This window comes from Cupressus sempervirens, chromosome 11, assembly GCF_028749045.1.
Source record: "Cupressus sempervirens isolate cs-2001-9-10 chromosome 11, ASM2874904v1, whole genome shotgun sequence".
Lineage (NCBI taxonomy): Eukaryota > Viridiplantae > Streptophyta > Pinopsida > Cupressales > Cupressaceae > Cupressus > Cupressus sempervirens.
Window position 1 is genome coordinate 99,512,785 of NC_143128.1, and position 22,905 is coordinate 99,535,689.

The window sequence follows — 22,905 nt, forward strand, 5'->3', positions numbered from 1 at the left end:
CAGTTTAAAGAATATATTGTTACAGATATATATGGTTGACTAAGGACCTGAAAATTGGTGTGTCGTTAGTTTGCTATTTTTTGAGCAACTTTCCATCTTTCCAGAAAAATCCATTTCGTGATTTGAGGGGTCAAACAAATCAATCTCTAACAACTGTTATGTCTATGCGATTTCCTGTCACTATTGCTACAGGAAGGTGGTAGAACTCTATTATATAATAATTTGTGTTCTTGGTAACCATGTATGGTCTTTTCATGTAAAATTTATCATTCATAATGTGTCTTAGGTGTTTTCTCATAGATTTTGAAGATTCAAATCAAGTTTGGGTTTGAAGCCATTAGTTGGGAAAAATGCCATTTGGCATTAAAATGTTTTCAAATTTTCTGTGAACCTTTTCCTCTGCATCAAATTGGAGGTCCACTAGGAACCAAGAATCAAACATCAGTTCCTACGGTTCCTGGAACTACCAAAACTTTTGATTTCATATTACTTATCCAATTTTTTCCCATGACTCCACCAAACTGAAACTACTTGCTTACTTTGCCCTTATCAGTGGTTCTAACCTCACTAGGAGCTAAATTGGTGCCAAAGGAGGTTTTAAAACTAGGAGAAAGTCTAGAAGCCAAGACTTAATCTTCACAGCATTGGTGCTCTTATAGGGAACAAGAATAGAAACTATTAACAATTTTAGTGGTTCTAGGAACTAAGAAAAATCTACACAAGATTTGTACAAAGTTGGCTAAGCACAAAGAAAATCACTAGTTAGTGGGGGACAAGAAGCATGAAACCAATTGGGGATTCCAACAGTTCCAAGAATCTGATTGGGGCCCAACATGTTTCTCAATAAAACAATAGCTATGATCGGCTATAATTTCACCAGTTTAACTTCATATTTCCCCAAATTTAAAAGGGAGATACCCATTTGGGTCTTCCACTAGTTGAAAGATTCAAACAAATCCCATACTACTGAAATTTTTGTATCTTTGAGTTTTGAGTAATTGATTAAGCATGTTGGGGATGGGGGTGGACGCAACCAAAAACACATTCCAACATGATGACACTTGGAATATCTTAGATTAATTATTATTGAAGGATTGGGCTTCACAAGCAAACACAAAAGAGGGGGGCTAAAGAAAAGGACAATGCAAATTTGAGTCCTAATGGATGTGAAGGGCATGTATTCTTTAAAAGAAGAATTCACATTGGATAGCGTCATTCAGAAAAGAAAAAAAGGAAAGTTGACCAATTTTGTAGTCTAACATGATTAAGGGTAAATTAGAAAGAGAAGATGAGGTGAAATTCTTTAGCTTGTACACTTTAAGGTCAACAAACGTGTTTGAAAATGTTTCACTTCTTCATTGATCAAATTGTCATTCACATTTGTCTAAGAAGTATCATCACTAATCATTTGTTGGAACATAGATATCTTAAGGTTAAGCCTTGTATTATCCATGGAGAACCATTTAGAAATATTGTAGTCAACCAAATTTTTTCTGTCTCATTCAAGCTATTTTAAAATTTCTACAGAATAGAGAGTTAATTCTTCAAGATCAAAGACCGCTTGCTTGGACCATTCCAAAGGAATAATGGATGTACCAGGGAGAAAATTGTGATATTGCTATCAAGACTCATCTTTGTAGTTTTGAGTCAAGCTCATTGACCCATGTTTCATGACTAGTGCTTTATAAGAACTCAATCTCTCATGAGAATGAAAGGAACACTTAGCACTCGTTGGATCTCATAGGGGTTAAGCATCAAGCCTTCCTGGGAACTCACCCATCCCAATTTAGCTCCAACTCAAATGTGCTTAACCATGTAGTGTCCACCAAGATTAAACCCACTTAGATTCCTACTTCATTTTACTAATCTTGGAGGAAACTCCATGGTTAAGCATGCTTGAGTTGGAGCAATATTGGCATGGGTCACCATCAAAGATGAGGCTTCACCCCTAAGAGCATGACCTAAATGCAATAATAGTGAAGTGTTCCATTCATTCTCACTAGGAACTCACCCATCCCAATTTAGCTCCAACTCAAATGTGCTTAACCATGTAGTGTCCACCAAAATTAAACCCACTTAGATTCCTACTTCATTTTACTAATCTTGGAGGAAACTCCATGGTTAAGCACACTTGAGTTGGAGCAATATTGGCATGGGTGACCATCAAAGATGAGGCTTCACCCCTAAGAGCATGACCTAAATGCAATAATAGTGAAGTGTTCCATTCATTCTCATGAGAGATATGTTCTTGTATGCCACTACTCATGGAAAATGGATCAATAAGTTTGACCCAAAACTACACGATTGAATCTGATAGTAATATCACAATTTGACTTGGTATGGAGAATGTCTCCTACTTATTAGGAAGAAAGTTCTTACCTTAGTGAGTCCAAAGTTCTCAACAATATCCTACTCTTCAATCACCTTATCTAACCCCTTGTACAAATCAATCTCCTCATCAATGGATCTTTAAGGCAAGTGACATCTTACACTTAGGTGTTGGGAAAAATATTTTGTTGGAGTTCATGTGTGTGTAAGGTAAAGTGAGTTAAAGTAATAAATCACGTAATATTTATGAGGGTTGGGAATATAGAATTATTATTTGGTTCACAGATTGTTAATTTTTTTAAAATATTAGTGGTACATATATTAAGTTGCGAAAACAACACAATATATTAGGAAAGTTGTTTATGTTGTTTCCTTAAAAATAGGATCTAAGAAAGCCTATATATATGTAACAAATATTGAATGGAGAATGGTGAAGCACGATATTTACTTGTTTTTTATTTTTGTTGCTTCTATTTTGCCTCAAATCTCTATTATGGTATCAGAGAAAGGCAACAAAGGAGGCCACAAAAATAAAGGTTACAAGATTTAAAGATTTGCATTGGACATTATTCGGTCCATGGTAGGCATCTACATGTCAGTGCCTATTTTTATTGTAATTGACATATTCAATACTGTGCTTTTATTTCATAATGCATCCACCCTTTCATGGAGGATTTCTTGTAGCTCCTATCAGATGAGGTTCTCCCCTCTGGCCAGCAATGTATTGTGCATGCACCTTTATCTCTCTTGACTTGATCAATTGAAATTGTACCAAGCTATAATAAGCATATGTGGTCAAGTCCATTAAAAATTGGGCACCTTGCAATCATTGGATAGCACATTTACTCTTTAGACAAGGATCAAAATATGTAATGCTAGAGTTTGTATTTGAAGGCATCATCCATTCTCTTCATTGGCCAAGAGGCTTGTTGCATTTTATTTTGTTTTTCTCATTAGCCCGTGTCTTATCAATTTAGCTAGCCTAATAAGACAAAAACCAAGAAATGCCTGACAGATGCTAGGGGTATTTGTATCTTGTTGAAACTTCAGTTGTGATAGTAGGATTTGGTGCTGCATTTCTATCTAGTTTGATCTCCATTGGTTAAGGCCTATGATTATTGGAGCATTGCTTTGTTTTCTCACAGCTATATGGCCAGATATGTGTAGTGATTGGGTCAATAGTATGTTTGAATACAATGGATGGCAATTTTTATATTAGCAGTTCCCTATCTTATCATCGGCTCTCACTCCAGTCAATGCTGAATGGAAAGGAATAACAACACAATAATCCTATTCATTGTGATCGAGCCTAACAATTTGTAGGCTGACAACTTTGTGGTAGAGATTGATCCTTGCTTGGCTTTGGCTCAATTTGCTTTGGTCCTTCGCATGTGGTCTGTGAGACTTTTCCTATTCTTGGCAAGACTTTTAGGTAAGCTTTATTCCGGTGTTGTGCAGTTTTATTTTTAACAAGGGACTTAATTTTTATGAAGATTAATTTTTACTATTGGTGAGACATTTGGTAGATCTTTTAACTGTTGTTATAATTTTTTAGTGGGATTGTTGTTGGAAAATCACTTGTCTTGTGTCCTATAGTCAAGGTACATTACAGTTGATCCTGACACCTCTGATTAAAAGGGCAATCATGGAAAAATTAGCTTTCATTGAGAAATTTGAAGGAAGAGACTTTCATACTTCGCAAATACAGATGTAGTTACACTTATCGAAAAAGAACTTTAGGATGTTGTCAAACCAAATTCAGTCATACCAATTAATGCAAATGAACTTCTAAAATGGAATATTAAAGATCAGAAAGCCTTGGAGACTATTGGCCTCATATTATCGAAAGCATATTTACACTATGTGGATTTTGCAAAACCAACATAAGAGATTTGAGTCACTAAACAAGCTCTTTGGATCTGAAGCAAAAAATGCAAAGACAACATTGAAGCAAAGATTTTATGGATTGAAGATAGAAAAACGTAAAAAATGGTGGGATCATATCAGCAAGTTTCACTCTCCCTTAAATAATCTAGGTGGAATTAATGAGAAAGTAAAAGATGATGTCAAAGCAATTTTATTGAATAGTTTTCCTAAAAGTATGTCAGGGATGGTATTTACACTAAGTAAGGTAACCGTTATCTTGAAGGAGTAATATCTACTCTACTTGATCATAATGAAGAATCAAATTCTAAATAGGTCTTATTTGTACGAAACAAAGCAAGAAAAGGAAAGTACAAATCTTAGACTGTTCCTGCCAAAAGGAAAAATTAAAAGTTTCCATTACAGTGAAATGGGACATGTAATCGTGAATTGCAAGAAGAGAGCATAAGATCTATTAGATGATAAACTAGATCATCATGTTTCCTTAGCTGAAGAAATTGACTGGGAAATCCATGCAGAGGATGAAGAGTTATAATGTCCTAGTGATGAAGAATATGCGCTTTAGATAACTTCAAAATTGGAGGATGGAAGCACTAGAGGTTGGAGGTTAATCAATGACCTCTCGTCAGTCACCAACGACTGGGCTGCTCATTAGCTTTCGTGGTATTTTATTTATTAGTTTGCAACTTGATATGTTTTGTTTTCCAATGTTGGAGATGGTGTGAATAAGTGAAAATTTCACATTGTGGAGGGGAATAATGCACAATGTTTCATTCCCACATTGTGATATGAATGTTGATTCCTATATAATTTCCCTAGTGTAAAATTGTGTAATGAGCAAAAACACTAATGTAATGCAACTCATGGAACTTGAAAGGATTTGTGGGAGAATCTAGAAAACTACATGAGGTGGACAATTGGTGGGTTTCCGTTCATGTCCAAGTTTTGGTAAGCCTATGTGAAAACCATGAAAGGTTGATGGGAGATGTCTTTCATTTTGAATTAAGATCATGAGACACAAGAGTTCAGCATGCTGTAATTGTAGGGTGCGAGTTCTTTATATGTTCACACTAAGGTGGGAAATGTTGGGAAAAATATTATATTAGTGTTCACGTGTGTGTGAGGTAAAGTGAGTTAAAGTAATAACTCACATAATATTTATGAGGGTTAGGAATATAGTACTATTATTAGATTTAGAGTTTGTTAAATGAGATAAACTATCAGTGGTACATATATTGAGCTGTGAAAACAACTCAATGTACTAGGAAAGTTGTTTATGTTGTTTCCTTAAAAATAGAATCTGAGAAATCCTATATAAATGTAATTTGATGAAGCATATTATTTACTTATTTTTTATTTTTGCTGCTTCTATTTTTCCTCGTCTCTGTTATTAGGCACCTTCTCCTTTCACTCACAACTTCTTCCTTACAACATCCTTCCATATAATAGGAAGCCTCTCTTTATCTTTTTAACCTACCAAATCAACTTGGAGGGGCCTTAAACCTCCATACTGGGAGTATTTCAAATTTAAAAGCCCCAACCCTTGAACACGTCTAACCTATTGAGTTTTCACAATCACTACAAATGTACTAAGCACTGCCATAATATTTGGTATGTATGTTCCAAATGGCAGCGACCCTTTATTTATAATGGGAAAAGAATAAGAAGAGAGATGTCCCTTCATGGGACATGTCTATTCCTTAATTTGATAATTATTATAATAAACATTTAATCATTGTCAGTTATATATATATATATATATATAAATTTCTCTCATATAATAATAAAGTTATATATAAAAATTACAATGTAACACTAGTACTGGGGTAGGTTGGGACGAGGGGACGTCGGGATGGGAGGAAAATGGTCCTCATTTTTGGGATGGCGGGGGGACGGCAAGGGGATGACACCAAAGGGAGGAAGGAGCAGGGAGAAGTGTTGTATAGTATACATATAGACCTTGAAATGCTTGTTACGAAATGATGTTTTAGTAGTACATACCAAATTAAAATACTTTAACATAGCAAAATTGCAATATGAACTAGAACTATTAAACATTTAACATAGTAACATATTGAATACCAAATAGTAACATTCAAAAATCAAAATTCAAATAGAAATCCAAGTCCTCATTCTAGCGGTAACATGGTTGCGAAATGGCGGAGGTGGGGGTACTTGTGTATGCGAGTACTTGGTGCGGGGACGTCTTAGGGATGGGTACTCTGAGGTTTGGGAGGGGGCTGCGAGTCCCCATTTAACACTGATAAATTATATCTCACCTATAATTATATACAGGTTTATCCAACAGAAGCTACTAAACATCAACACTCCCTCTTAGCTAGGGAGCTTCGACACATGTATTACTTCAAAGTAATATCAAGTTAGCAAGATTAAGGATATCTTTGATCATAAGATATCCATCATTTTGATATCACATTTGATATCAAGAGCATTGGTCTCCCATAATATCAACATATGATATTCACCAAATACTCAATAAGGTTTGATATCACATCTGATATCATGAGTATTGGCCTCCTAGAATACATGATATTCACCAATTACTCAAAAGTGTTTGATATCACATCTAATATCATGAGTATTGGCCTCCCAGAATATCAATGATATTCACCAAATACTCTTTGAGTAATGGCCTTCTAGAACGTTGAGATGTAAGATATTCACCAAATACTATCGGTAATGGCCTTCTAGAACATCAAGTTGCGTGATATTTGCCAAGTATTCTATGAGTAATGGCCTTCCAAAACATCAAGACTTGTGATATTCACCAAGTACTCTGTGTAATGGCCTTCCAGAATATCAATATGCATAACATTCACCATGTACTTATAAAATGTTTATAAGGTATGTGCACACACATTCTCATAATGCTTACCATATAAACATCCACCATGCAAAGTATAATCTATTATGATCTGCCTAGACATCGTAAGATGTCCATCATAATAGAAAATTAAGTTATTGTAAGATCGTCACCTTTCAATAACTTCTGCAAATACAAATGACATCATTTGGAAGTTGTCACTTCCTCATGATGTACATAGGGGGGTAGGCCCATTACAATCACATAGTCGAGGTATATTTATGAATCATGGTCCTCTTGACTGCTATAATTTATTGATCACTAGAGAATCCATCTCAACATGGTTTACTCCCTCTGAATCAATATGACCGAGGTCGCTGAAGGTTGACTAAGTCACATCCTCTATTTGCTCCCTCTCTTTCAAGGTTGCCTCTAATGAAATGTCAGGCTCCCTTTGAATCTCAATCTCCCTCTTCCTATAATAACATTCTCAGAGGAAAATATCAAGGCATATAGCTTGTATAGTATGTATAGAAATACAAATAATGAGTAAATAAATGCAATACTCAATAATAATAACTACTTATCTCATAAATGTCTCCATATGGTCAAATGCCTAATACTTATCTTATGAGCCCTATTGCCCATTACCTTAGTCTTCACCATATAAATGTAGGTTATGTAGCCCACTGATCCCGTATTCATTAGCATGAACATTTCTTTCCTTGTACCAAGAATTATATCTTCTGCCTGTCTCTCTTACATAGCCAACGGTTGATATCACATTATTAGTATAATATGACCCCTCTTTTTTTTAATACATGTTAGCGGTCCCTTCATTTACATGTTGCTAACTTTGGATAGCAATGGTGGTGATTATTTGGAAGGAGGAATATTCCTATTCGATCTCCCTTTTAAATTATCTTTCTACACGACTGATTGAGTGAGTATTCTTTGAGGATAAATTTATCCCTTATATCTCCCATGTCAATGGCATCCATGGGGCATAGTTTAGCCAGGTTAAGGCAAATACTTTTCTAACACCTTTGCCATATTTAAGGGCCATATGGTTTACATATTCCCATTGTACTTCCATAATCGTCGATTAAAGGGTTGAGCCAGTAAGGGTCGCCCTCTTTTTTTTGTCCTTTTAAAAGTAATTATCATCCTACGATGACATTTTACCATATAAACTGCCATTGATCTATGCGTTTGTCTATAAAAGTTTGCTGTAAATTGCTTCATTATATATAGTTTATAAATTGCAGGATTTCATATCAGTAATGAAGATATGCTCAATTTAAATGATATTCCTTGGTGTTTGGACTTAGATGTTGCGCTTAGCATCGATGGTATATCCTCTGCTCATTAACCAGTGCATATTTTTAATTGCTCCTTAATCACTAAGAATTTGGCTTCAACTTGGAGAGTGTGAACTGATTTACAATAAGGTCAATGTCTTTATTGTTGGTTAACCAAAATAACTTTTTCTTTCAATACTCAAGTTCATGATGCTTTCTCCTCATTGCTGCTAACTCCTCTCTATGATAGGAATGGGTGTTGACCATTTGTTTCTCTTATTCATTGATTCTCTTCCCTGTAACTTGGATGGTACTCTGCTAGGTCAACTATTTTTCTGAGTTCAATCAAATTATTCTTATTGAATTTTTGTGTCCCAAGAAATCGACAATGAACTCCTGACATTGAAAACCATCCTGTGCCTTGCGTCCCTAAATTAATATTTCGGTTTCATGTATAAATCATTTGATCATTATCGTCACTGGCTCACTCAAGGGATTGTATCGAGGCTCTTCCATGTCTATTCCACATCACACTCTTTGGAACAATTCATATATGCATGGGATTGCATTTTTCTATGGATTGCTCCTAGCTGATAATTCTTCCTCTACATTTCTCCTATTATATCTTGCTCCTTAATCTCCATTTCACACTATATGAATTCTCTTAATAATAAACAATAGAATATAGGAAGCCTCAACTGATCAATGTGTCCAGCTACTTCTGTCTACCATATGCATAGGATTGGTTAGTAGGATTCATTATGCAATACTAAGATTTTCGTTCTTGATCAAAACAATATTGCGGCATATATCCTTGTTAGACATCTTCCTTTGTTTCCTACTTGATCCAGACTGATATCCTCTATTGTTTGAAACAAGTAGAAAGGAGAAATTTGATACCATGGCTTTGATACCATGTTGAGTTTCCAGGATCATTGCAAATGTACTAAGCACTGACATAAAATTTGGTATGTATGTTCCAAATGACAGCGACCCTTTATTTATAATGAGAAAAGAATAAGAAGAGACACATCCCTTCATGGGACATGTCTATTCCTTAATTTGATAATTAATATAATAAACATTTAATCATTGTTATATATATATATATATATATATATATATATATATATATATATATATATATATATATATATATATATATATATATATATATATATATATATATATATATATATATATATATATATATATATATATATATATATATATATATATATAATATAAATTTGTCTCATATAATAATAAACTTATATATATATATATATATATATATCTCATATATAATTTTATATAGGTTTATTCGACAGAAGCTACCAAACATCAACATAACCAACATTACCAAATCTTCATATCATGGGGCCTTAACACCTATCTAGAAACCATATCTTCCTTGTGATAGGATTTGGGGTGGGTGGGACCTTATATTTTGAGCATGCATAATCAATAAGAAAATGAGGGATTGGCATTATAAGGGGCATGGAGCCTTTTCAAGAATAACTTCCATTATATAAAGTATTCCAAGGACATCATTAAGAAATTTGTTAACCAATTTTTTTGTCTAAAATGGTTGAGGCTAAAGTAGAGGCACTTGATTCTCCCCTTGGTAGTGACACACCTTATAATCCAAAGAGACACTTCATCTTGAGGTGCAAGGAGGGACTCCCTATATAACTTGCTTGCTACCCCATTAGTTCCTCGCATTTTAGGAAACCATTGGCAATTTCCTCTTTATCTATTCTATTGTTGAAAATCTTTGCTCCCTCCATGGACAACTTTAATATTTGAAATTCTTTTCTCCCTCCCTCTATTGTTGAAATTCTTTAACGCTTTCCTTGAATTAAACCCCTTGGTGAATTTTTTTGAGAAATTAGGTTCATGTCCCTTGATTATCTCAAAAAAATGTTAAACCTTGTCTTTTAATGATCACCACATCATGGAAACCTTTTTAACATCCTCATAGGTCACTAGTTTGGTTTTGATTCTATCTCCTCGCATTAACATTTCATTTGTTGCCTATTCTTTAACAAGACCTCTCTTCTCTAAAAGAATCTCTACTTTCTTGTATTTACCTCAACTAAGCCAAATAATAGGGGAGATAAAATTAAAAATCACATCTTTCTTGAAACCAAAAAAAACCCTTTGAAGTACTTGTTGGAGATAGCTCCTTGCTTGTTACTTATGAACTTGACTACACTCGTTATCAAATCCAAACCCTAAAAATGGAAGTGAGTGGAAAATAATATAAATATAAGAAAATGGGTTATCACCAGTAAGGAGTTTGATTACACTTTTAGACAATTGGTTCAAAACTATCCATTTAATATGTCTTTCCATAGAAAACCCCTAATTAGGCAAACAATGTGCCATGTTGTTCTATTCTTTACAGATTTTTCAATTTAGCTTTCTTGAGGGAATTGATCAAACTTAAAGCGTCTCTGAAAAATATTCTTGATCATCCAAAAAGAAGAGAACTATTTTAATAAGCACTTAATGATGTTAGGAGAATCGGTCTTAATAGCCAGCATAGGAATCTCTGGCTCCTTAATTACATATATCAGCTAGTAATTAGTTGGAGACAATAATTAATGATTCATTTAGAAACCTAGTTTTTAAAAATAGTCATAGAAAAGGTCATTATTGTATTTTTTGACATCCAACATGCTTAATTGGAGTTCCCCTTTGAGGCTATATCAAAGTTCAATTTGAATCATTAAGAGGGGCCAAGACCATTTAATGATACTCGACACTTGTAACCTATTTCTTCTTTTCATGAATATCCTCAATACTAATAGTGATGTTCTAGCTATCAGCCACCTGCTCTTTTTCAAAATGGATGCATTCCTCTTGTGAATAACTTTCCTTGGCTTTGAATCCTTGAAATCTTCCTTGTTAGCCAAAAAGTCAAGGTTGTTGGGAGATAGGGAGACTTGGAGGTCTATGTATTGGTACTGGTACCCGTATGGCTATTTTCAAAAATAGTAGACGGGGGTACTTGGAGATGGCAATTATTTTTTAGTAGTTTATAGTGCCTATTACCAAATACAAAATAGTAAAACTATAAAACTAAAAGACCAAAGTAAATACTAATTTTCGTAGGGTTTTCAGCTTGATGAGATACTATAGGATCCTTTTGAAGTGGTGGCCCAAACAAGATCATCTTCTTTATGTACTTGGTACACATGGAAGCCTTTTAGTAGGCCAAACAAGCCATTGACCTACTATAGGATCTCAACATTGGCAAGCATATGTGTCATATCTCTCCAAACTTTGTCCAATCTCCTACAATAAAAACTACTTGTCTACCTACTCATTCATGGCTCCTTTAAGGGTCTCACATAAGGGGTGAAGGAAAATCCAAGGAGGCAAGAGGGCAGTCCAAAGGCCAAGTGACATACAACAATATCACCTTTTTACCATTACCTATGATCCATTTATTGTCTTTCTACAGTAGCTTTCTTCCCTTGCAAAAGCCATTCCAACAATTAAAACCATGAGGTAAGGTGTCTTGTGTGTGCGTGTGTGTCAGAGAGAGAGAGAGAGAGAGTCATTCTTAGCCAAGTATTTAGCCTTCAAAATGATGATCCATTGAGTCTCTTCCTTGAGATATCTCCATCCAACCTCAGCTAGGAGAGCTAGATTATAAAATCTTAGCTTCCTAAGACACAACACCTTCCAACTTCTTAGGTTGGTACAATTGATACCAAGAAACCAGACTCGTAATTTTCTTCTCTTCTACTCCAAAACAGAAATTTCCTTTGACTTTTCTTAAGCTTCTTGGCTATCATGTTTGGTAAATTGACAATATACATGTGAAAAGCAGTAAGACTTTACAAAGTTGACCTCAATAATTGAAGCTTTCTTGCCTATCTTAGCAAACACTCTTTACATCTTGCTAGTTTCCTTTGAAACCTTAGCAAAATAGAGTTTCATAAATACTTTGACGTCCTGCTTGTGGATCATGGAAGGCCTTAATTTGTGGAAGGGAGTTCTTTATGATAGCACTAAAAGTGTGTACGCAAACTTTCTGTCTCACCAAAAACACATTCAGAAATAATATGCAACTTCTATCAATATTAACCTTTTGCCTAGAGGCCATTTCATACTTAACCAACAAACCTTCTATCTACATTTCCACTACAGAATCCTTAACCAATATTATGTTCATTTACAATAACTTTGCAATTTTTTCAGGTATCCTATCTACATAGTGCCAATTTGTGCTTTCTAGATTTAATAAGCAGTTTTATGATAGAAATTTGTTCCTTTTTGCTGTTAATTTAATTCCTCTCACCTAAATTGATGTATTTTAGTCAAAGTAATTTAGCTTTCTGTATATTTCGGACTTCCCTTCAAAATGATCTCTTCTCTGATATTTAGTTATGTGTTTTGTTTAACAAAGTGTTGTGATGTATTTTCTTTACTGTTTAATTTTTTAAATTTCTGCCAACTAATAATCCTGAGTGGCTCCATGGGATCATTAACCTTGCAGGACAAAAAGGTTAACTCTAGAAAAGTGGAGGTGAGGAAAGAGAATGGATCCTTTGGTTATAAACCATGGGAAAAGGTTCAAGTTGGAGAAGTGGTGAAGATCGAGAAAGATGAATTCTTTCCAGCTGATTTACTGTTGTTGTCGTCTAGCTATGCTGATGGAATCTGTTATGTTGAGACTATGAATCTAGATGGAGAAACAAATTTGAAGGTCAAGCGATGTTTGGAATTGACTCTTGGCCTAAACGAAAAGACTGGATTTGACAGCTTCAATGCAGTTATAAAATGTGAAGATCCTAACCCAAGTCTCTACACTTTTGTGGGAAATTTAGAATTCCAAGATCAGGTTTATGCCCTTGGCCCTGAACAGGTGCTTCTTCGAGATTCAAAACTCAGGAACACTGAATATGTCTATGGTGTTGTGCTTTTCAGTGGTTTTGACACCAAAGTGATGAAAAATTCTACAAAGTCTCCCTCCAAGAGAAGTCACATTGAGCATAAAACTGATCGTATAATATATATCCTCTTCACAGTGCTTCTCTTAATCTCTTTGATCACTGCATTAGGTTTTTCTTTGAAAACAAAATTTAAAATGCTTGATTGGGAGTATCTAGAACCAAAAAATACAACTTCTTTCTTTGATCCAAAGAACTCCATAAGGTCTGGTCTTCTTATGCTGATAAGTTCTCTTATACTTTATGGATATCTTATCCCTATATCACTGTATGTTTCCCTAGAAATTGTAAAAGTGCTGCAGGCAGTGTTCATCAATCAAGACATTCAAATGTATGATGAAGGAACATGCAGCACAGCACAAGCTCGAACGTCAAATTTGAATGATGAGCTTGGTCAAATAGATACTATTCTTTCAGATAAAACAGGAACACTTACCTGTAATCAAATGGATTTCCTCAAATGTTCTATAGCTGGAACTTCATATGGTGATGGAGCTACTGACATTGAAATCGCTGCAGTAAAGCGGATAGCAAGCAAGAGAGAGAAACCTTCAGATATACCAGATTCATCAGGGATTGACCTGAATATTCCAAGTTCTGAGTCAAAGAGTTTCTCAAATGGCACCCCAGACTTTAAATATCCAGATCTTAATGCAACAAGCATAGAAATATCTCAGATCAATGTTAACAGAAAAAGTCCAGATGCTTCTGACTTTAAATATCCAGATCTTAATACAACAGGTATAGAAATATCTCAGATCAATGTTAACAGCAAAAGTTCAGATGCTTCTGACTTTGGAGTGCTGACTGGTGGTACAGACTGGCCCCAAAAGGACAAGCAACATGTTATCAAAGGCTTCAACTTCAACGACCAACATCTCATGAATGGACAATGGATGGATGGGCTTCATGAGGATATAAAATTAATGTTCTTTCGCATGTTAGCAGTATGTCATACAGTTGTTCCAGAGAAAGATGAAGAAAGTGGTCATATCAAATATGAAGCAGAGTCTCCTGATGAGGCAGCTTTTGTGATAGCTGCTAGGGAATTTGGATTTGAATTCTTTCAACGAACACAGTCCACAGTATCTGTAATGGAGTTGGATCCTACTGGAAGAAAGGTGGAAAGGTGAGAAATCAAATCTCTCATTGAGTCATTAATTATGCTTTCTAGTTCATCTATCTTTTAGATTTAGAAATATATTCAATTCAAACCCGGGGAATGGAATGATCTGTAGGGGATACAAATTACTCAATCTTCTGGAATTCAATAGCACTCGTAAACGAATGTCTGTCATAGTTAGTGACGAGGAAGGGCAGATATTTCTTCTGTGCAAAGGTGCAGACAGGTTTGAAATCTACCTTATCATTGTTAGACATGTTGCATTCTGCTATAGTTAAATGTTGCTAAAAAAACAATAGTTAAGACCTTTTGTTCACTAAACAAATTTGTCGTTTCACTAGCCTGCAAAGCTTTTCTTGAGCACCTATAATTAATTTTTAAGTTCTATGCATGAAACTGAAATTTATGTGGGCTCTTGTGTTGGATCACTGCTACTTTATCATTTAAAGTTCACAGTCTTCTTTGGGATGAATCTTGATCTTCTGGCATGTCTTCTTTTGAAATGGGAGATAATATTATGAATGTTGAGCCATTATCCATTAGCTCACTGACAATTAGGTAAGGTGAGTCTTCTTGCAAGCTACCTAAAGGTGGGACTATTTGGTTTTCAATGTTCATAATGCTAGGTTGGTTCCTCCTACAGTGCAGTGTGAGATTACCAGGCAATCTGAATCAGACACCTACTTCTGATGACATTGCATATACCTTTTTGGATAAAGTATCCATGGTTGATGTTAGTAATCTTAAGACCCATGGGCTAGAATCAGAGTCCTGAACCCCAGCAACATCAAAATTTGAACAATGTTAACTAGATGACTCTTTTCCTTATTAACAAGCATATGTTAGTCGTTCTTGACAACACTTATGATCTAATAATATCATTCCTTTTTGGATTCTTGTAGTGTAATCTTTGATCGGTTAGGGGAGAATGGTAGACAGTATGAAAATGCCACTAGAACTCATCTTGCCAAATATGCTGAAGAAGGATTGCGAACACTTGCATTTGCATACCGAAAACTTGAAGCAACTGAATATTTAGAATGGAATACTGTATTTACAAAGGCTAAAACAACAGTTGGGGCTGAAAGAGAGGCCTTATTGGACAGTGCATCTAATTTAATAGAGAAAGATTTGGTTCTTATTGGTGCTACAGCAGTTGAAGACAAGTTGCAGAAAGGGGTGAGGTGTTTCCCTCATTTTGTTTTTTATTCTACTCAATATCAGCTCTAATAGACTAAAGACGTCGCATATTCTAAAGATTGTTCTTAAAATTCAAGGTTCCGGACTGCATAGATAAACTTGCACAAGCAGGCATCAAGATTTGGGTGCTAACTGGTGATAAAGAGGAGACTGCAATTAACATAGGGTAGGGAATTTGAAAGCTTCAATATTATACTAAAAAGTAAAATGGATAAATTTAAGATCATATGTAATGGCAGGTATATAGTGTATTATGTCATTGTCTCTCTCTCTCTAGTGAAATCCAATTCATTACATTTGTTACAGATTTGCATGCAGTTTGCTTCGACAAGGTATGAAACAAATTTCTCTTTGTATTAGAAAGATAGATGAATTCCAAAACCAAGATGATGTTAACAAGGTATGTACCATTACTCTGTAGGGAAGACATACCATGTTTATTATTAATTGGGAGGGACTAATTCTGAACAAATGTCTTCTGTTGAGTATACAGGCTTACAAAGAAGATGTTCTAGGCAAAATTCAAGCTGGTTTCGACATTATAAGGCTGGAATCAAATACTGATGCTGCATTTTCCTTGATAATTGATGGAAACTCACTAGCTTACGCTTTGGAGGATGACATTAAATATAAATTTCAGCAACTGGCCACAAATTGTGCATCTGTCATATGCTGCCGGGTGTCTCCAAAACAAAAGGCTTTGGTAGAGAGTCTTCCCATTATTCAAATTATTGAGCTCTATAAATTGTATTTAGCAATTCATTTATATCTTCCATGAATCCACAAGTTCCAAAAGACTGTTATTATATGGTTTTTGAAACTCGCAGGTTACAAAGCTTGTCAAAGAGAGCACTGGTAAAGTCACACTTGCCATTGGTGATGGTGCAAATGATGTTGGAATGATTCAAGAAGCAGATGTTGGTATTGGTATCAGTGGTGTGGAAGGAATGCAGGTTTGTATACAGACTTTGATAATGATTTGGAATTGATGGATTTGTATTGAAAATGTTTGATCCTTTGTCTCCTAACAAATTTTTTATCACATCTGAATCATGAAATTTGTTCCAAGGTTCTGATTATATTCTCGATCCTGTCAGAACGGATGCTATTCACAAAACCATTCTAGATATTCTTCAAATAAATGTGAAATCTGATGACTGGAACTGAGAACAGCCATATTTTCTTAGTAGGCAAAACAATGTAATCTTTGAAGGAAAATGTTGTAGTTATAATGTGAAAAGTGATAGTTTACATACCTTTCTCTTTTTGGCAGGCAGTCATGGCTAGTGACTTTTCTATTGCACAATTCCGCTTTTTGGAGAGACTGCTGATAGTCCATGGGCACTGGTGCTACAAGAGAATTGCCAAAATGGTATTCCACTCATCTAACCTTTTTCTGGTCAAAGAAATCATAGATGCTTAACATCAACTTGAAAGTATATTTTCTTAGGAATGGCACTTCTGGGTTGTTATGCAGAGTACTTGATGTTGAACTTTCTTAAGTCTTTTAATGGCTTATATGGCAGGTCTGCTATTTCTTCTACAAAAATGTAGCTTTTGGCCTCACTCTTTTCTACTATGAAACTTATACAAGCTTCTCTGGACTTCCTATCTATGATGACTGGTATATGACACTCTTCAATGTTGTACTCACATCTTTGCCAGTCATATCTTTGGGAGTATTTGAGCAGGATGTTCCATCTGAAGTGTGTTTACAGGTATATTATGGGTCCAAAAAAGGGAATTTAGTTTATAAGAAAATTGTAACATTCACATGTGATCTTGGAATGCACTTTCAAACCTAGAGCAACTCCATCCTAGAACCTTCTGTGAAGGGTTTGTAGCAATCATTTTGCTAAGTTATCCCTTAGCTTGCACCACCATGTTCAACAGCACCACATTTAACTACACAATTGAACTTAGAATACCTAAGATTCAGAACCAAACCCTTTTTGGATCAGTGTGTATCTTGCATCCATCATATGTACCATCAAGTTTAGAACACCATTACACTTAGAAGCCATGTTTGAGGGTTTCGGGTTTTTATTTTATTGAATTCATACAAGATTGTAACTAACACATATGCCACTGCCGAACTTTCCTGTGCTATCGATCTTTAGAATACTTTTGAGGCTTAGAAGCCATGTCTGAAAGATTTTTTTAACTATTGAAAGTAGTTTACAAATCTAGCTCAAAGTGAGCATTAAATCACAAATCCCACAAATTGGAACCCAATTTTTTTTAAAAGAAGATAAAGGAGTAGAAAACATATGACATATAGAAACTGCTCCCCTTTTAAAGAAAATAAAAATAGCTATCAAAAGACTTATCCATATCATAACAAAAAGCATAGTTAACTGATAGTGCCAGCCATAAGTCATATAAGTGGCATATCCAGATTGGCAAGTAGCACAAAGAGATCTTGACATAATAGAAAAACTTCTGACAAAAAGGATAAGCAAAAAATATCAATGAAATGAAACCATTAAGCATCCTTAGAACCTTTCTTTTCACCAAGACTGCATACCGAATTTTCGACATTCTTCTTAATAGCACTCGAGTCCACACAATCCTTCAGCCACTCCTTGGATATAAACTAATATGGACAGCAGGATGCAGAGATGAGATGTCCTCATCATTGCTATCCAAGGAGTTAACAGCATCAGTAAGTTCCAGAAAATTATTGCTTAAGAAAGTAAACAGTATCAAAACAGCAGAAGATGGAGAGGAAGTGTAACATCAATTTTGTACCAAGGGAAAAGGCAATGATTCTTTTAACTCATTTCCTGTTTGTGCAATATGTCACTCAACACTAGATACAGAAACAAGTACAACAGATAGTGAAGAGTTGTTGGCTGTAAAAATAAAGACGAACAACACAAACAATTGTATATGCTTTAGTGAAAGGGACAAAAGATCTACTGCAGCAGATAGTCCACATGCAGTGTTTACTGTATGGATTAATTAAGCAATGCACACCGAAAATCGATACGAACACCGAACAGCAAATAGCAGAACTTCTATTATTATTTGCATAGGCCAACAGTACATTATGCTTTCCTCCTATGATATCATCCTTACAATGCTTCCCGAAGGGGTTATAAATACTTTCCGACGAACCTTCCCGAAGGTATCCGTCGGCCAAGTACATTATACCCGTTACAAACTGTTTTACCCGTCGGCTATATAACAATACTTCTACCGAAGGGACCCGTCGGCCGATACACAATTTCTACCGACGACATCATTCCCCCCAAAAAAGAAAAGTCGTCTCCTGACGACTACAAAACAAAACTCAAACAACTAATACAACAATATTGATCTGCCATATTACTTTCACATTCATCCCGTTGCATCTATAGCCTTTGCTAACACAATATTGATTCTTCAAGCTGACCTTGATAGCCACCTGTGCTGCTTTCTCTGCTTCCAACTCCTCGGTACCCTAAGCCAAGTGTCGCTGCACTGCCTCCAACTGGATGATCAGCTCCTCCCGAGCTCTCTACGCATCCACCAAGACAGCCTCACAGCCAATACCTGCTCCCACTGCCTCTGGTACATAGAAGGTCCATGCCTGCAGCAACTTCAATTCTTCTCAATTGGTCAGACTCCCATGACTGATATCTGCAACGACTGGGGGTCCAAGGGGCAACGCCCCCGACGGGGTCGAGGGGCAGCGCCCTCGCGGGGTCCTGGGGCAGCGCGGAACACACCATTTCTGTCATTATCTGTCGATTCTGCACTCTTTCTGGCAACCACGGATGCGTCCTCTTCCCTTTGGCATCATCTGTCACTCATTCTGAACAACTTGATTCTGTCGTTTTTTTTTTTTTTTTTTTTTTTGGAAAACCTCCTGCCATCCTTCTGTGATGAAATCCGTACGGCTTCCAACTTGACACAATCTAGATTCCAATCTACTTAAAAAAACCGTTCTGCAATATCCCACCGTCTTGAAAAATTCGTACAAAAATTTAATAACAAAGCCGTACCTCACAAATCCGTACCAAAACAAATCCGTACGGTGGTTGTTGCCCGCCTGTGAAAAATGCAGAATCCATACAGTATGTCGTATTATTGTTTCAAAATCTGTACATTGCCTCCAGTTCCCCTCTTCTTGAAGTCCGTACACCACAGGCAAGGAGAAACCGTACGGTGATAAATAAGATACCGTACGGTGCTTTTTAGAACCGTACTACACTTGAAGAAATCCGTACGGGGTAAAAAACCGTACCATGTCTCAAAATCCCGTACTAAGAAACCGTACAGTGCATTTTTTAAAACCGTACTACACTTGAAGAAATCCGTACGGTGTAAAAAATCGTACCATGTCTCAAAAATCCCATACGGTGCTTTTTAAAGCCGTACTTTACTTAAAGAAAACCGTACGGTGCATTTAAAACCGTACCACACCTCAACAAAACCGTACTCTTCTTTATGGAAATCCGTACGGTGCATTGCAAAAAACCGTACAACGCCCCTTTTTTTTTTCAAATTTTTTTTTTTCCATTTTTTTTTTTTCCAATTTTTTTTTTTTTTTGAAAATCTCACTTCTGGAACAATTATCTACAATATTTACATATATACAGTACTTACAGTCTTCTCTCAGTTATTCATCCATGGGGGTGCGTTACTTCTTTCATTGCAGACATTCAACTTCGACCTCTTCACTACATCGACTATTTCCTTTCGGTCTAGCATCCACTGTTTTATTGCTCCGTTATTGCTTACTTTCCGCATCTGGTATGGCCCGACCCATTTAATTTTGAACTTGCCTGGTTTGATCTCATTCTGATCGTCGTACAACACCCACTGTCCGAGTGGAAACCTGCTACGCTTGTTCTGTGTCATCTCCATATCGCCTAGTTTGTTCCTGAAGCCCCGTATCATGGACTCCGTCAACTGCCCCTTCTGTCCATCAATAACACTTTCACTCTGTACTGCTACAACTTTTATTGAGCCCTTCCTCTTTGTTGCCTGTACAGACGGTATCGTGTGTCTTCGTGGCTGCCGGTACCTTTTTGCTATATTTGTGGTTCGACGTAATACTTTCTTCTGGCGCAGTCGTACAATAGAATCTTTCCTTCTCTTGGGTTCGTACTGTATGTTCTGTTCTGCAGCTTCAGTCATACCCGCGTTTCTTTCTTCGGCTTCTCTGTGTGCCTTCGGACATTCATTTCCTTCTTTCTTACCTTCGTCAATCCTTAGCATATTACAACTTGGAAAGAGCTCGTAATCCTCTATCTGCCAGTGGTAAAGACCATTTACTAAATCCAGATCATCATCTCCTTCCAATCGTAGGACTCCCTCCTGATTGGGTTCCATACTCTGCCTCCTCTCATCATCTTCTCCTTCGGAATTTGACGATAGAGCTTCTTCTCCAACCATCTGAGTGTGTAGATCGATGACATACTTTCGGCCTTTGCTTTCGAGTGATAAAGTATTTTTCTTCCAATCGTGCTTTGCCTTGGCTTGTATCAGCCACCCCCGGCCCAGAATGGCATCATATCCTCTCCGCTTCAGTGGGATCACGACAAAGTCCAACAGGAACGGTTGTGTTCCAATCGTCACTGGTTGTGCTGTCAGGACTCCCAATGGCTTGATTCCATTTTGATCGGCCGTTTGCAGCTGGAATGTAGGCGGCCATAATGTCGGCTGTCCCAACTTTTTCCAAGTGTCTTCAGGCAACACATTGACACCGGACCCTCCGTCCACAATTGTTTCCATCAATACAGTCCCGAGAATTCCCATTTCGACGACTGCTGGATGGCGTCCGGATGAGAGGGCTAACAACATCGGATCTTCTGCACTTGCGCCACTTTCCTTCTCCTTTTTGTGCACTGTACTTGCTCCACTTTCTTGCTTCGTTCCATGTTCTCCTGGTAGTTGAGCAGCAGGAACAATGTTTGTGAGTGCCGATCGGAGCTGAGGCATAGTGAGCAATAGATCACTTATCCTGACAGGTATCTCGGCTTGCAAAATTAGCAGAACAATGTTCTGTTCTGCGCAGTTCCGTACGAAAGTACTCGACGTGTCCTTCAGGTGTGTCGTTTCTACCTGTGTTGCTTTCTGGATCTTTACCCGTGCTTCTTCCAGTCTCTTCTTTTCTTCCGCCGGGTCGGGGTACACTTTTGCTTGCTTCCGTGTGATGGCCAAAACCTCTTCTTCGTTCGTCTCAACGGTGATCAAGTTTACTCCCGACTTCGGACACCTAGCATCTTCATGATCACCAAGTCCACACCATCTACATAACAACTTCAGTGTGTTCGCTGTTGTACACTCTCGGGCGAAATGACCCCACAGATTGCATGCGCGGCATTGAACTATCGGTCGACCATTCGCATCATACTGAATTCGACTCCTTCCGCTATTATTGTTGTTGTTGGTATTGTTGTTATTTTGACCGTGCCGGTTGTTTCTGTATCCACCCGATGTGGCACCTTCCGTACTGGTGTTCCCGTTCGCTCCGGACGGGGAGGCCTCCTGTGTCAGGAACACTTGCTGTGGTGTTCTTGTTTTCAAATTGAAAGGGCATTCCTTTACTGAGTGTCCCATAATCTGGCAGATCTCGCAAAATTGCTCTTTCGGGCAGGATCCCTTCGTATGGCCTTCTTTCTTACATTCCGTGCACCATAGGTCATTGCCCTTAGGTTCCTTGTTCATGTTCTTGAATTCCTTCATCATCCGAATCATGTCTTTCTGAAGGGCACGAACCTTCTTGTTGCTTCCTTCATCATCGTTGCTATCATTTTCGGAGGATGCATCGTCATCTGAATCGGACGAGCTGGTCTTCTTCTTCTTCTTTGTCTTCTGGTCACTTTCGAGGTTCATTGCTCGGTTGTAAGCTTCATTGTATGTGGATGGCGGCACGATCTTCATCTTCTTCCGCAGCTTCGGGTGAAGGCCTTCAATGAACCATCTTTTCTGTAACCCGTCAGCGGGCTTATTCTCCATCTTACTGATTAAGTCCTTCAACCTCCTGGCAAAGACCCGTACAGTTTCATTCTTCTTTTGCTTGGTATTGAATATCTCTGCGACAATTTCGTTGTCATCCCGCAAAAGTTGAAATTCTGCGATGAACTCCTTCTTAATGTTATCCCAACTATTCAATTTCTGTGGATCGGCATCAGTAAACCAATCAATGGCAACACCCCGTAGGGTTGCGGGAAATTGTCGGATCCATTCGTTTGTATCTGTTATGCCATTCGCTCTCCAAATCGTTTCACATGTTTTACAATGTCGAATGGGATCAGTTGCTTCATCACCATCAAATTTAGGCAA

At 36.9% G+C, this 22,905-nt stretch overlaps 1 protein-coding gene across 2 annotated transcripts in view; it reads left to right on the plus strand.

The window, feature by feature from the left end:
* The window catches only part of LOC149528398 (putative phospholipid-transporting ATPase 4), a 69,066-nt gene that overhangs the window by 15,752 nt on the left and 30,409 nt on the right, over positions 1-22,905 (plus strand). Inside the window, exons 2-11 of one of the 2 annotated variants that reach the window (XM_089808499.1) lie at positions 12,851-13,898; positions 14,031-14,433; positions 14,543-14,653; positions 15,330-15,606; positions 15,705-15,793; positions 15,934-16,027; positions 16,121-16,330; positions 16,455-16,580; positions 16,901-16,999; positions 17,154-17,345. In XM_089808499.1, the coding sequence (XP_089664625.1) occupies positions 12,851-13,898; positions 14,031-14,433; positions 14,543-14,653; positions 15,330-15,606; positions 15,705-15,793; positions 15,934-16,027; positions 16,121-16,330; positions 16,455-16,580; positions 16,901-16,999; positions 17,154-17,345 (2,649 nt within the window). Of the gene's footprint in view, positions 1-12,850; positions 13,965-14,030; positions 14,434-14,542; positions 14,654-15,329; positions 15,607-15,704; positions 15,794-15,933; positions 16,028-16,120; positions 16,331-16,454; positions 16,581-16,900; positions 17,000-17,153; positions 17,346-22,905 lie in introns of both variants that reach the window. The other variant, XM_089808498.1, reaches the window with a different exon arrangement.